Source organism: Notothenia coriiceps, unplaced genomic scaffold (genome assembly GCF_000735185.1).
Source record: "Notothenia coriiceps isolate Sejong01 unplaced genomic scaffold, NC01 NC01_scaffold00000339, whole genome shotgun sequence".
In the NCBI taxonomy this organism is placed as follows: domain Eukaryota; kingdom Metazoa; phylum Chordata; class Actinopteri; order Perciformes; family Nototheniidae; genus Notothenia; species Notothenia coriiceps.
In genome coordinates this window covers 14,730,130-14,742,736 of record NW_011333040.1, presented here as the reverse complement: position 1 = coordinate 14,742,736, position 12,607 = coordinate 14,730,130, and the positions used below count along the sequence as shown (strand labels likewise).

At 43.2% G+C, this 12,607-nt stretch overlaps 1 protein-coding gene across 1 annotated transcript; it reads left to right on the top strand.

Annotated features, from left to right (window-relative positions):
• Positions 1-1,531: 1,531 nt before the first annotated feature.
• On the top strand, positions 1,532-4,430 carry LOC104946855 (nucleolar protein 9-like). The gene is made up of 3 exons (XM_010772749.1): positions 1,532-1,598; positions 2,340-2,617; positions 3,830-4,430. Exons 2-3 carry the CDS (start codon positions 2,398-2,400, stop codon positions 4,126-4,128), a joined length of 519 nt encoding a protein of 172 aa, XP_010771051.1. The 5' UTR covers positions 1,532-1,598; positions 2,340-2,397; the 3' UTR covers positions 4,129-4,430.
• Positions 4,431-12,607: the final 8,177 nt, after the last annotated feature.

Sequence of the window (12,607 nt, the reverse complement as noted above, 5' to 3'; positions counted from 1 at the left end):
TATCTCGGTATTCTTTACTTACCGTTGACTAATAATTACAAATTCAACAAAAATATCCGTTATTAAATTCGAAACAATCAAGGTCCAAATATACACGTTTATTAAATTAAAGTTATTCAAAACGTCTATTTGTAACTTGGTCAGGCCGGGAGCCTGACATGACTAAAAACCGGGTGACACACAACTCAAACTGTGGGAACGAAATCTGCATATTTACTATTTTTTACATGGATTTAGTTGTAATTCACCTGTGTAATTGTAAATTATGTATGTATTAATATTATGGATATAATAAGACTACTCATATACTCATGAAATTAAAACTCATATAAAATACGATGTCATTATGTCCCCACAGGTTTGAAAAGGTCATCTCCCGGTGGTCTCTTTTATATGCTTCCCGACCCGGTGACTCCACTCCACTCCATTATAACGGAGTATTTAAATTCAATATTCAGTGTTTTGTTAGTTTACATCCATTTTAATACGAACTATTAAACTTATACGAAATTCTTTTTGCCTGTCCGATAGTTGTCCGAGAGGAATCCAAAAGTAAATAAAACAATCGTCCAGAAGAGATTTGTCTTCTCAAGTCTAAAGAATAGTGTCCTCTTTATCCCCAAATAAAGTCACACAATACTTTATTCAATAACCGGAAAAGAATAGTTGAAATCTAAACTATCTTGAAAAAAGTTGAAATTGACTGACTTAATCAAACTGTTCCCACCCGAAGAATTGGACATCTTCCGGAGTCATTTCTTATGATCACATTTTTCCACAGGCCAACAACAGCTTCAAAAAACTATTTCCCTCAAAGAAAAAAACAAACATGCCCTGTTGTCGCAAGAAAAAAAGTGCAGAAGGAAACATCCATTGAAACTCAGTGTGCTGCTCTGTGATGCTAGTTCAAGCCAGATACTTGGCATCTTATCTTAGGTGCAAGCCCATCAATGTTTGGGGTCAGGCTCTGAGCTGAGGAAACCCTCAGGATGGAGTGAAGGTGTGCGTGCAATATACCGGCGGGCCAGATCTAATAGTAATTAGAAAGCATCCTGCGGGCCGAAATTAAATCCACCAAGGGCATGATTTGGCCCCCGGGCCTTGAGTTTGACACATGTGCTCTAAAGTGTCTTTGAGTTTTCAGAAAAGCGCTCTATAAATAAAATGTATTACTGTTTTATTTTTGATGTATGTATGTTTATTTTTGCACCAAAAACACTAAGACATAGATATTCCTCATATGTGTTAACTTACTTGGCAATAAAACTGATTCTGATATTTATTTTCTCTTTCATTTATTGGCGTTTCATTTGAGTTCAAGCTAATCCAAACATAACGGAAAGTTATGAGGTTAAATTACATTTTGATACTAAGATCAGGTTACTGATTCCATTTTTTCCAGATAACTAGCAAATGTATTTCAGATACAATTTTAAAGTTACCCTCACAACACTGATGCTGATACACCCTCTTGTACAGTAGGTGGCGGTATGCACCTAGATGCTGTTTGCCATGTTCCAAAAAGAAGACGAAGAAAAGTAGCTCTACGTCATCACTGGGCGTCCACAACATCACTGTTAGGTCTCCACATTTCACACGTGAGTTAAACTAAAATGAATTTGCCATCCATAAACTAAGTTTGTTTCGATACACATTTTGAACAAAGTGTGCTTAATGTTTTCAACACATCGAGCTGGCGTGTGCCTCCGGAAGTTGGCACAGAATCATTCTCAGCTACAGCCTCGTCTTTAACAAGCCACACTCCTATTGAAGAATATGTTAAAATAACTTGCTAGCACGTATCGGCAAGACTTATGGCGTTTCTGAATCATTGGTAGACAGTAGTTAATTCGGCGTATATCTGTTACTCAAATTCCTTGTGGACCTTCTTAGCACTGTACATTTATATGCCATTCTTTGCACACCTAATGTGAATTATATCCTACTTTTAAATTGTAGACTATTAGCTGTAATTTGGTCCTTCAAGTGTCACGGTCCACTTTTACATTTTATATTTTACTTTTTAGTTTAGTTCTATTTTTTTATTTGAGATGTTTATATTTTATGTTTGGTTATTTTCTATTCTTTTTTATTTCAAATGATGTGCAATGCCTTTGTTTAAACCATAGACTGTATACGTTTAAACAAGCTGCTATAATGACAATTCTAAATAATTAAGATTTTACTGGCAGCATAGTTTCAATTATATTCATTTAAAGTTGTGTCCTGTTTGTTTATTTCATTTCCTATTAAAACACACAGTCAACCAACAATTTAAAATATGAAACTGTAGTGTTGACCTTCAAATCCTAATAATTCTTTCACGTTTTCCTTCTCAGTTTCTGCCAGAACACCAAGACATTTTCCTTGCAACCTCCATGGTGTAAGGTCCAAGCTATGTTGGCGAACACAGAGGACAGGATGTCACAGAAAGGGGGGGTCACAAAGAGGAGACACACAGGTGAAGATGAAGAAGGAGGAGAGAAGAAGAGGAGGGGAGGTGCGAAAGGAGAACAGGGAGACGGCGGCAGGAAGCTTCTAGACGCCCTGAGTGTGGGCTACTTCCGCCGAGTCGGGGAAAGACTCGGAGAAGGCTTTGCAGACAGCGAGGAGAGAGGTAAGAGATTATGATTCAGCAGTTCTGATCAAGCAGAGGACTGGGAGAAAAATCCCCTGCCAATGTGTGTGGTGGAAGTTGACATCACTGTTCAAACAGGAATGATTATAATATTCAGATGAAACAAGTAGGAGATGAAGCAATAAAGCAAAGCAAGTTATCAGGTCACTTTGGAGTGAGTTGCTCTTTGTGCAAAAGTGCCTAATATATGTGTATATTATCGTGTCAAAAAAAGAACAGACTCGAACAATGTTGCTACTTTTAAAAAAAAACCTTTAATACATGATTACTTTACTATATTTGAATATCTAAAGGATATTTAAAAGATATAGGGGATGCATTATAAATATGTTGATTAACCTTTTATTTTTACTTTAACAATTATTTTAGACAGGTTAAATCTGAAAAGTCATTTTCATACCATCCCATGCCTAATGAAAATGTGTTTTTTGTGTATTTAACCTTTTATTTATGCATGGCGCCTTTATGATTATGTTATTCAATATTTAACACATAAAGGATATACAAAATAATTAGGGATGCTCCGATGGATCGGCCGATATTCACTCTCTGCCGATCGGTCGGTGCTCTCTATAAATGCCGATCGGGAGAGCCGATCACATGACGTAAAATACATGACACTTTTCTCTGTGTGCGGCAAAACAAGCTCGCCAAAATGTCTTCACCGGTCTGGCAGTATTTTAAGGTGTCCGAAAAAGACTATAAAATAGCGGTATGCAACGTGTGTGAAGCAGAAATCCTGCAGCTCCGCCCGCTGAGAGGTACCGGTGAGCGGAGCGAAGCACACAAGAGTTAGACCTAACACACTTAGCTATTTCGTCTGGAACAAGCTAAACTCGGTATCGGCCGATACTGATTCCGGCGATCGGAGCATCCCTACAAAAAATACACGTTTGTCCAATCTGTGTTGCAATACAAAACTGAGTTTCTAAAGCATTTAAATAATTTAAAGTGTATTTATCATGATAGTATGGTCAATAACAATTATGTATAATAACATATAATCAAATAAAGTAACAGACTATCAGAGTGCACTCTTGAATAATCTGCTGTGGCCAATTCAGTAAATGTAGAGTTAACATAGATCACCAATCGAACGGTTGAAGAATTGTTCATATTTCAGTCAAACAACAACTTCTAAAGCTCCATCATTTGTGCGAACTCATGTTTTGTTATTTATTTCTCCTACAGAGATGTTTGTGGAGAACGTGCTCACAGAGGTGAAAGGGAAAGCTGCTGTGGTGGCGATGGACCGTACAGGAAGCTTCACCCTGCAGCGGCTGCTCCCGCTCTGCAAGCCCGACCAGGTGGCCGAGGTGCTGGCCGAACTGGGCGGAGAGTCCGGATCGGAGCTAAAGGCGGTGTCATGTGACCAGTGTGGCGGCCACGTGGTGGAGAGTGCAGTCCGACAGATATCCAGTAAGAGCTGTCATTTCCGATCTGTAGTGGAACAAAGCTTTGTAGCCACCAGGAAACATGGTACAAGTTGAGATGAAGAAACACAGCTCCACGTGTCTCCTGATGACCCGGGCTCAGTTTAACTGTGTAGTAGACGGACAGGAAGCCAGTGTAAAGTTTTGAAGTGATGCAATCCACTTTCTTAGTGTTAGTGAGGACTCAAGCACCATCGTTCTCTAACTTATGAACTCTCAGGTCTTCTGCTACTGGCCTTGTAATCATGGCTAAAGTTAAAACAAGGTCTGTATACTACCTGGGAAAGGAGGGGTGGTTAGTATTGTCTTTTTTATTTGATCAATTTTGTATCAGCTTCAGTGTTTCCCCTAGGATGGAGTCATAGCAGCGGTGCGAAGGCACGTGGGCCCAGCACAATGTGAGCGCGGAGCACGTGGAATTTTTTAGAAAAATAAAGTTTACTACACGTTAGGAAACAAATTTGGTATCTGACATATGCAAATTTGTTCGACGATATACTGGTTAAGATTTATTATTCTAAATGACCGGGTCGTATCAAAGTTACATATAAGTAATTTCAACAACAGGACAAACAAATAAAGTAAGGAATAATTTTGTGTGTCAGTTGGTTTGTTAAATTTTATACTTTGACATCACAACTGAAAGTTTAGGATTATTAAGAAAGTAAAGGAAGAGTCAAAGCGGTCTTGTGGTTCTGTAAAAGGAACGTTGGAGGTACCACTTTCCAGGTTCGGTACAACCGGCTTGTGTCTCTGTCCTACAGTGTCTTTCCCCCAGTGTTTCTCCTCTGTGTGTCATTTCTACTTCTTCCTCTCTCTTCTTCTCCTCCCCTCCACGCTTTTCCCTCTTGTCCCTCTGCCGCCGTCCTTCGAAGATCTTGCGGGACTCACACCGATGAAGGCGGCTCGCCCCTTTCTGAGCCTCTTTTCCGAAACGTCTGTCGCTCCCTCTCCATTCTCTAATACTAAGTCGTCAAGATAAGTTCGTCTCCGTGACCCCTCTTTTTAGGGGACGGACACACAAACCTTTCAAACTGTAGTGACAAGTTTGTTCTTACTAAATTATAAAGTCTACTTTGTTCATCCTCTACTTCGTTTATTTCGTTTCGTAATGAGTCAGTGAAACCTCACTCAACGGAAGAAACCGTTTTCCGGATTATATACACGATATAATTAGCACAGTTTTTTTCTTGTCTGAGCTTGTTACAACGATGAAAATTTTTTTTTTGGAAATTTATGTCTAATGAAATGATATAAACTTATTAGATTCTATAAATTTTCTATATCCTCTACGTAATTTTATACAACTAATTGGAAAAATAAAATGAAATGTTAATAAAATTGTCGCAATTTTAGACTTTAGTAAAAGTATGGTAGGGTACGGAATTACTTTTCACAAAAAACACATTAAATTGGAAAATAAATACGTACCGCGGAATACTAATACAATAAGTTATAATATTGTGATTTCCTATATGTTTTATTAATCCCTACGGAGGCTACCTGCGGCTATAGTGAGAGACGGCTAGCAGCCACGAGAGATATTTACCGGCTAGCCTCTTCTGGCTAGTTGTAACTGCATTATGTACTGTGAAAAGAGAACACGCGTTTTGTTTCGAGCGGTTTACAGAAAGTGGCCAAGACGTCATAAAATTCCCAGGCTTTTTCTGATATTTTATCGCCATACGTTCAACAACTTCGTCTTTCAGGACGGTCGAGGCGGGCGACTCTCCCATGGCCACTCGCTCGCTTCGTTGTGTTCTCAATCTGCTCTGTGTGAATCGATAAAGCAGACCTTGGTTCGAACTTTTGAGCCATTGCCGGCTATGACTAAGGCCGCTAGCCTCGTAGGGATGTTTTTTATGTGCAAACAGGTTAGACACAACGTTATGTTTTGACTCAAAGATTTCGTAAATTTATTAAATTTCACATAAATAGTACTATCATACCAGTTATTGTTAATACATATTATTGTATATTAGTTTATTTCATTGTCTGATAGTCTCACGTGAGAACTTATTAGACGACACCGGTTAAGTCATTTACATCTCAATTGTATCTAGTGGTTAGCTTGCCAACTTCTTAACAAGTATAAAGTCAGTTTGTTGTTGAAGATTTCGAGGTAGTAAACACGCTTGAGTACAAAACAATAAATAAAGAGGATGTCTCTACAAACACCTCTTGCACGAGTGTCTCCACTTTCCCTTTCGACGACACCACCGCTACCTGGCATGTCCTTCGAAGTGGGACGTCGCCGACGAGGGCGAGACGTTCGGGCTGGTCCACCGGCTCCACGACCGGCTTGACCCGCCTCTCAGGCCTAGCCTCGATTTCCGCCACAGTACACTGGTCACACCGCCGGTGCACCACCTCTCACGTCAGGCTGTCTATAGGTCATTCTCGACAGTAAAGGCTAGACATCACCTTGTTTCGAAACATCGGTGGTCCTTTGTACCATGTTCAACTCTACTTCTTTGTGTCGAGGTGCACAGAGGACTACTGGGCCCGAGTCAAATTGACACATCATCTGCCTGTCCTTCGGTCACATTTCAAAACTTCACTACGTTAGGTGAAAGAATCACAATCACTCCTGAGTTCGTGGTAGCAAGAGATTGAATACTTGAGAGTCCAGAAGACGATGACCGGAACATTAGTACCGATTTCAATTTTGTTCCAGACATATGATGGACCCTTTCCTCCCCACCAATCATAACAGAAAAAATAAACTAGTTAAAACATAGTCGAAGTCACAAAGGGGATCCTACCTCAGTATCGTCGCCACGCTTCCGTGCACCCGGGTCGTGTTACACTCGCGCCTCGTGCACCTTAAAAAATCACACGTGCACGCTTCACGCAGGGGCGGTTAAAACAAAGATACAACAGATGTGTTCTTTCGAACTCCGGATCATTGGTCCGGCCAGATCGGTTAACGACGGGAATCACTCTAAAATCCGGGCTGTAACAATATACGATTTCTTATTTAACTTTTTAGAGATGATTTCTGTTAATGTGACATTTTTGTCTTTGAAATCTTGGGAGGTCTCTTTTTCGTAAAGACGCTTAGCGTCTTAATGGCGTATTAGTACGTTTTACCGGGTCTAAAATTTTCCGGCGGTATAAATAGTTTCCGGCGTATTAGGGGCGTAAAAAGGTGTGTTTCAGCTCTTCTTTTTTTTCACTTGAGCAAGAACTGCACTGCCAGGTAGTCGAGCGCGTAGTGTCTTACATTTGTTGGATGATAATCTACTGCACACCTCGAGTGTGCTATCTCTTTTGTGGTTCTTCTTTTTTAGATTAGGTAGAGCAAATGGCTGCTTGTAAGGTGATTTCTGGCCCCGTTTTTCACCCCCCTTTGATAAGACGTGGGCACGTTGACACCCAACCTCGTATCTCTTGTAAAGTGCACCGCTGGGTGATCTAAGTAGTTTTGTAAGTTTTACGGAAAGACACGACGCCTTTTCTTTCGGTTTAGTTGAGTGCAAGTGGCTCGCGTGTTTGGAGGTTTTTTGGAAAGCTCGCGAATGTCTTTGCTTCACTCATCGGATGTTCTACTCGACCGATTTACCTTTTGTCTTACTCCGCACCACCCACACACACCACACACACCACACACACACACACACACAACACACAACACACACACACACACACACACACACACACACACACACACACACACACACACCAACACAACACACACCACAACAACACACCACACACACACACACACACACGACACACAAATTTTTATTCGGGTTAACGAAAATGTTTATTTATCTTGTACTACACAAATTAACTTATATTTCCCCAAATTGCAATCACCGTCCAACACACACTCTCTCTTTTATTCTGTCGGGTTATAAATTTTTTTTGTAAATAATAAAAAGACTATAAATCGTATAAAGCGTTGAAAGGCGTATAACAAGCTTTGAAGGCGTTAAAAGTTGGCGTATTTTTAGTGTACTTTTGGGGCGTAATTAGTGTATTAGTTCGCTAAAATCGGGCGTATTAGTATCCATTAAAATCCGGCGTTTAGGTTCCTAAAAAAACGGGCGCAAAAGACCTAACGCCAGTTTGAACAAACTAGCATCCGATTGTCTGCAGTTATTACCGAGTTTACATAAGTCATACACATACTTGTCAAACTTTAAACCCCTACTGCAGTGTAGGAGCCATCCCCACCAAGCCCCGGTTACAGAGTTCTAAAATCCGGTTTTTTATGTGGAAATTAAACTAGTATGTCATTAGTGTTTACTGAATGTTTAAGGTGCTATTCGTTTGTTAGTTTTTACTTTCTCTCAGCGGTTCGAATAATAATAAAGGTCAGGTAGCGTAGGTAGACCAGAGGGCGAAATAGGCCACAGCCCCGCTGCCTCCGATCGTCAAGGTCGTCTCTCGGGGTTTGAAAGAAAAGGGACTCGGTGTAGTTGGTCGAGACTGACCCCTTAGGTTCCGCGAGGGTCGTGTCGCATTCATGTACATTCAAGGGAAGGTAGAACCAAAGATGACAGATGGGGACCAGAAGAGGGTCGACCTACAGGACCCTTGTGGAGGGGCATCCCTCCGGCCGGGTCCACCGTGGATTGATCCACGGGCTGGTGGAGTTGACGAGGAAAAGCTGCGGCTCCTTCCTTCGCCGAGTTGAGGCTCGAAGGCGAGGGACTACTCGGCTTGAAGAGTGGAATAGGGATTCTCTCGTGGTCCGTGGACGCCCTCTTTTTGGGTAGGAAGCCCCGGGCGAACGATGGGCGACTAGAGCAAGAAAAGACAGTACATTGGGTAGGAAGTACGCTGTCATCCGGCTCCCATCGCTTGCTTATTACCGCGCCGATCGTGTAAACTCTCGACAACGGAAGAACCGAGTCGGAGGCGAAAAGCAAGTGTGTGCGCAGCCAATTTCTCTGACGGTTGATAGGCGGAGGGCGACGAGGCTAAGAGGGTTGGTAGAGTTGCCGAGGTAACAAGAGTGAGCTCTTGTTCTGGGGCGTCGTATGACTTGAGGAAGTGAACGCATTCGCTGAGTAAGGGATGAACCTCACTGTCAGGTTATACCCCACCCCAGCCGAAAGGACGATAATAAAATTCTTTTCCTTTTTTTTCATTATGTATAAAAAAGCATGCGACCGAGCCCCGGATGTCGCGCGAGTCATAACAGTCGGTCGCCGCGACGGGCGGCGGTGATAAACATATATCCACTTTTGTGACTCGAAAATGAGTTACCGAAAAATCACGTGAAACAGACTGAAAAATTATTTTTAACGCGTTATCATTTGTTTCAAAGTAGCCTAGTCTATAATGTTATTATTGAGCGAGACGACACGAGAGAGAACACAAAGCAAAGAAAATCTCGAGAGTGTTTGCCGGTCGATGGTGTCTTCTTCTTCTCCTCCTGCCCCCCCACAACCCGTCCCGGGGTCCACGACGGAGACATACAGTCCAAACACTCTCGGTCGTAACGTCTCGAAGTAGGTTGTACGAGGTGCGAGGGTGCACCAGGCGGTGTGAAGATGTGCACGACAGGTCCGACAGAGCTGGGACGGGCGTGACTCTGGGAGGTCATGCTTGTGTGTGTGTGCGTAGTGTAACGTCAATTAACGGCAAAAAACGATTTACAAAACTAAAATCCCTACGGTGGCTTAAGCCGTGGCTTTAATAGCCGGCTTTTACCGATTTTTCCGGGAAGCCGAAAGTGGCTTACAGTCTCTTGTCCAATGCAACTAGGCTATGAGGCGGGTATAAAAGCCCACACACACAAGCCATGGCTGCCACCAGAGTCACGCGGTCCCGAGCTCTGTTCGGACTGTCGGTGCACATCTTCACGGACGCGGCTGGTGACACCTCGGGCACGCTGTACAACGGCTAATTGAACGTTACGACGCGAGAGCTGTTTGGACCGTGTATTTCTGTCGTGGACCCGGAAGTTGTGGGGGGGGAGGAGGAGAAAAAGAAGACGACGCGATCGACCGGCCAAACACCACTCTCGAGATTTTCTTGCCTTTGTTCTTTCTCTGTGTGTTCTCGCTCGATAATAAATTAAACTACGGCTACTTTTGAACACACAGCTACTATAACGGTGAACAAATATCTTTCGACATCTGTTTCACGTCGGATCCTTTTGGTTCAACTATTTTCGGAGTCGAAAAGGGGCCATCATCCATGTTTATCACCGCGCGTCCCGCGGCGACGACTTTATACTCGCGGCGACGATCGCCCGCGGTCGGTCCATGGTTTTTTTTATATATATAACAAAAAAGAAAACAAATTTTACTTGATCGTCCTTTGGCTACCCTGACAGGTGAGGTTCATCCGGCTTACCGTCGAAGGACATGGGTTCGACTTCCTCAAGTGTCAGCATAGAGCCCCAGAACAAGAGCTCACCTCCGCTTGTTACCCTCGGCACTCTACCCACCTCTTAGCCTCGTCGCCTCCGCGAATGACGGTCAGAGAATTGCGTGGCACACACTCGCTTTTCTCGACGTCGGTCTTCCGGTTTCGAGAGACCAGAAATAAGGCGACGGTAAAAGCAAGGCCATGGGCCAAGTGGATACCACTACTCCTCTACGCAGCCTACGTGGCTTGTCTTGCTCTAGCGGCCCATGTTCAGGCGGCTCTACCCAAAGAGGCGGTCCACCGACCCAGCACAGAAGGGAATCGCCTACTCTCGCACTCCTTCAAGACCAGTAGTCCGCTCGCTGAGCCTCGAACTCGCGACGGAGGAAAGCGGCAGCTTGTGCCGTCGGTCCAACTCCCACGGCAAGCCCCCGGTGGATCCATCCTACGGACTGGACGCCCGGGAGGGATCCTCCACGAAGGTCCGTGTAGGTCGACCGGCTTCCTCTGTTCGCCCCACTACTGGATTTGGTCCATCCTCGCCGTAATATACGAGAAGCGACAGGACTCCCTCGCGGAAACCCTAGGGGGTCAGTCTCGCCAACTACACCGGTGCCCTTTTCTTTCAAACCCCGAGAGACGACCTTGACGATGGAGGCGCTGGGCTGGTGGCCTATTCGCCCTCTTCGTACCTTACCTACCTACGCTTTTATTATTATTCACCGGCTGGGAGAAGTAAAAACTAACAACACAATACACCTAAACATCATAAACACAAATGACATACAAGTTATTTCCACGATTAAAACGATTTTAGAACTCTGTAACGGGGCCTGGGGGATCTCCTACACTGCAGGTAGGGAGTTAAGTTTGTACAAGTATGTTATGACTTTATTGTAAACTTCGGTAAAACTGCAGACCAATGGATGCAGTTGTTCAAACCTGGGAGGTCTTTTTGCGCCCGTTTTTAGCGAACTAATACGCCGGATTTAAGGAACTAATTACGCCCGATTTTAGGAACTAATACACTAATTTGTACGCCTCGCAAAAGTACACTAAAATACGCCACTTTAACGCCCCTTCAAAGAACTTTATACGGCTTTCAACGTTTATACGCATTTATAGTCCCTTTTAGTTATTTTACAAAAAAATTTATAACCGACAGAACTAAATAGAGAGAGTGTGTGTTGGAGCCCGGTGATTGCAATTTGGGGAAATGATAAGTTAATTTCTGTGTAAGTTACCAAATAAATAACATTTTCGTTAACCCCCGATAATTTATGTGTGTGTGTGTGTGTGTGTGTGTGTGTGTGTGGTGTGTGTGTGTGTGTGTTGTGTGTGTGTGTGTGGTGTGTGTGTGTGTGTGTGTGTGTGTGTGTGTGTGTGTGTGTGTGTGTGTGTGTGTGTGTGTGTGTGTGTGTGTGTGTGTGTGTGTGTGTGTGTGTGTGGTGGGCGAGTAAGACAAAAGGTAATGGTCGAAGTTAGAACATCGATGTAGTGAAGCAAAGAACATCGGGAGCCTTTCCCAAAACCTCCAACTACGGAGCCACTTGCACTCAACAAACCGAAAGAAAGGCGTCGTCGTCTTTCGTAAAAGCTTACAAACTTACTTAGATTCACCCAGCAGTGCAACTACAAGAGATACGAGGTGGTGTGTCAAACGTGCCCCATCGTCTTATCAAAGGGGGGTGAAAAAACGGGCCAGAAATCACCTTTACAAGCAGCCATTTACTCTACCTAATCTAAAAAAGAAGAACACAAAGAGGTAGCACACTCGAGGTGTGCAAGTGCAGAAATCACAACAAATGTAAGACACTACGCGCTCGACCTACTGCAGTGCAGTTCTGCTCAAAGTGAAAAAAAAGAAGAGTGAAAACACACCTTTTTACGCCCCTATATACGCCGGAAAACTATTTATACGCCGGAAAATTTTTTAGACCCGGTAAAACTGACTTAATACGCCATTTAAGACCGCTGCGTCTTGCGAAAAGAGACCTCCAGATTATTCAAAGACAAAAATGTCACATAAACAGAAATCATCTCTAAAAAGTAAATAAGAATGTATATTTTACAGCGGATTTTAGAGTGAGATCCCCGTCGTTTAACCGATCTTGGCCGGGACCATGATCCGGAGTTCTCGGACAAGACACACATCTGTGTATCTTTGTTTAACCGCCACACCGCGTGGAGCGATGCACGTGTGTGA

Coding starts and splice junctions, on each gene's coding strand:
- LOC104946855 (XM_010772749.1), top strand. CDS start 2,398: ATGTTGGCGAACACAGAGGACAGGATGTCACAGAAAGGGGGGGTCACA. Junction 2,618..3,829: donor TGCAGACAGCGAGGAGAGAG/GTAAGAGATTAT, acceptor TTTCTCCTACAG/AGATGTTTGTGGAGAACGTG.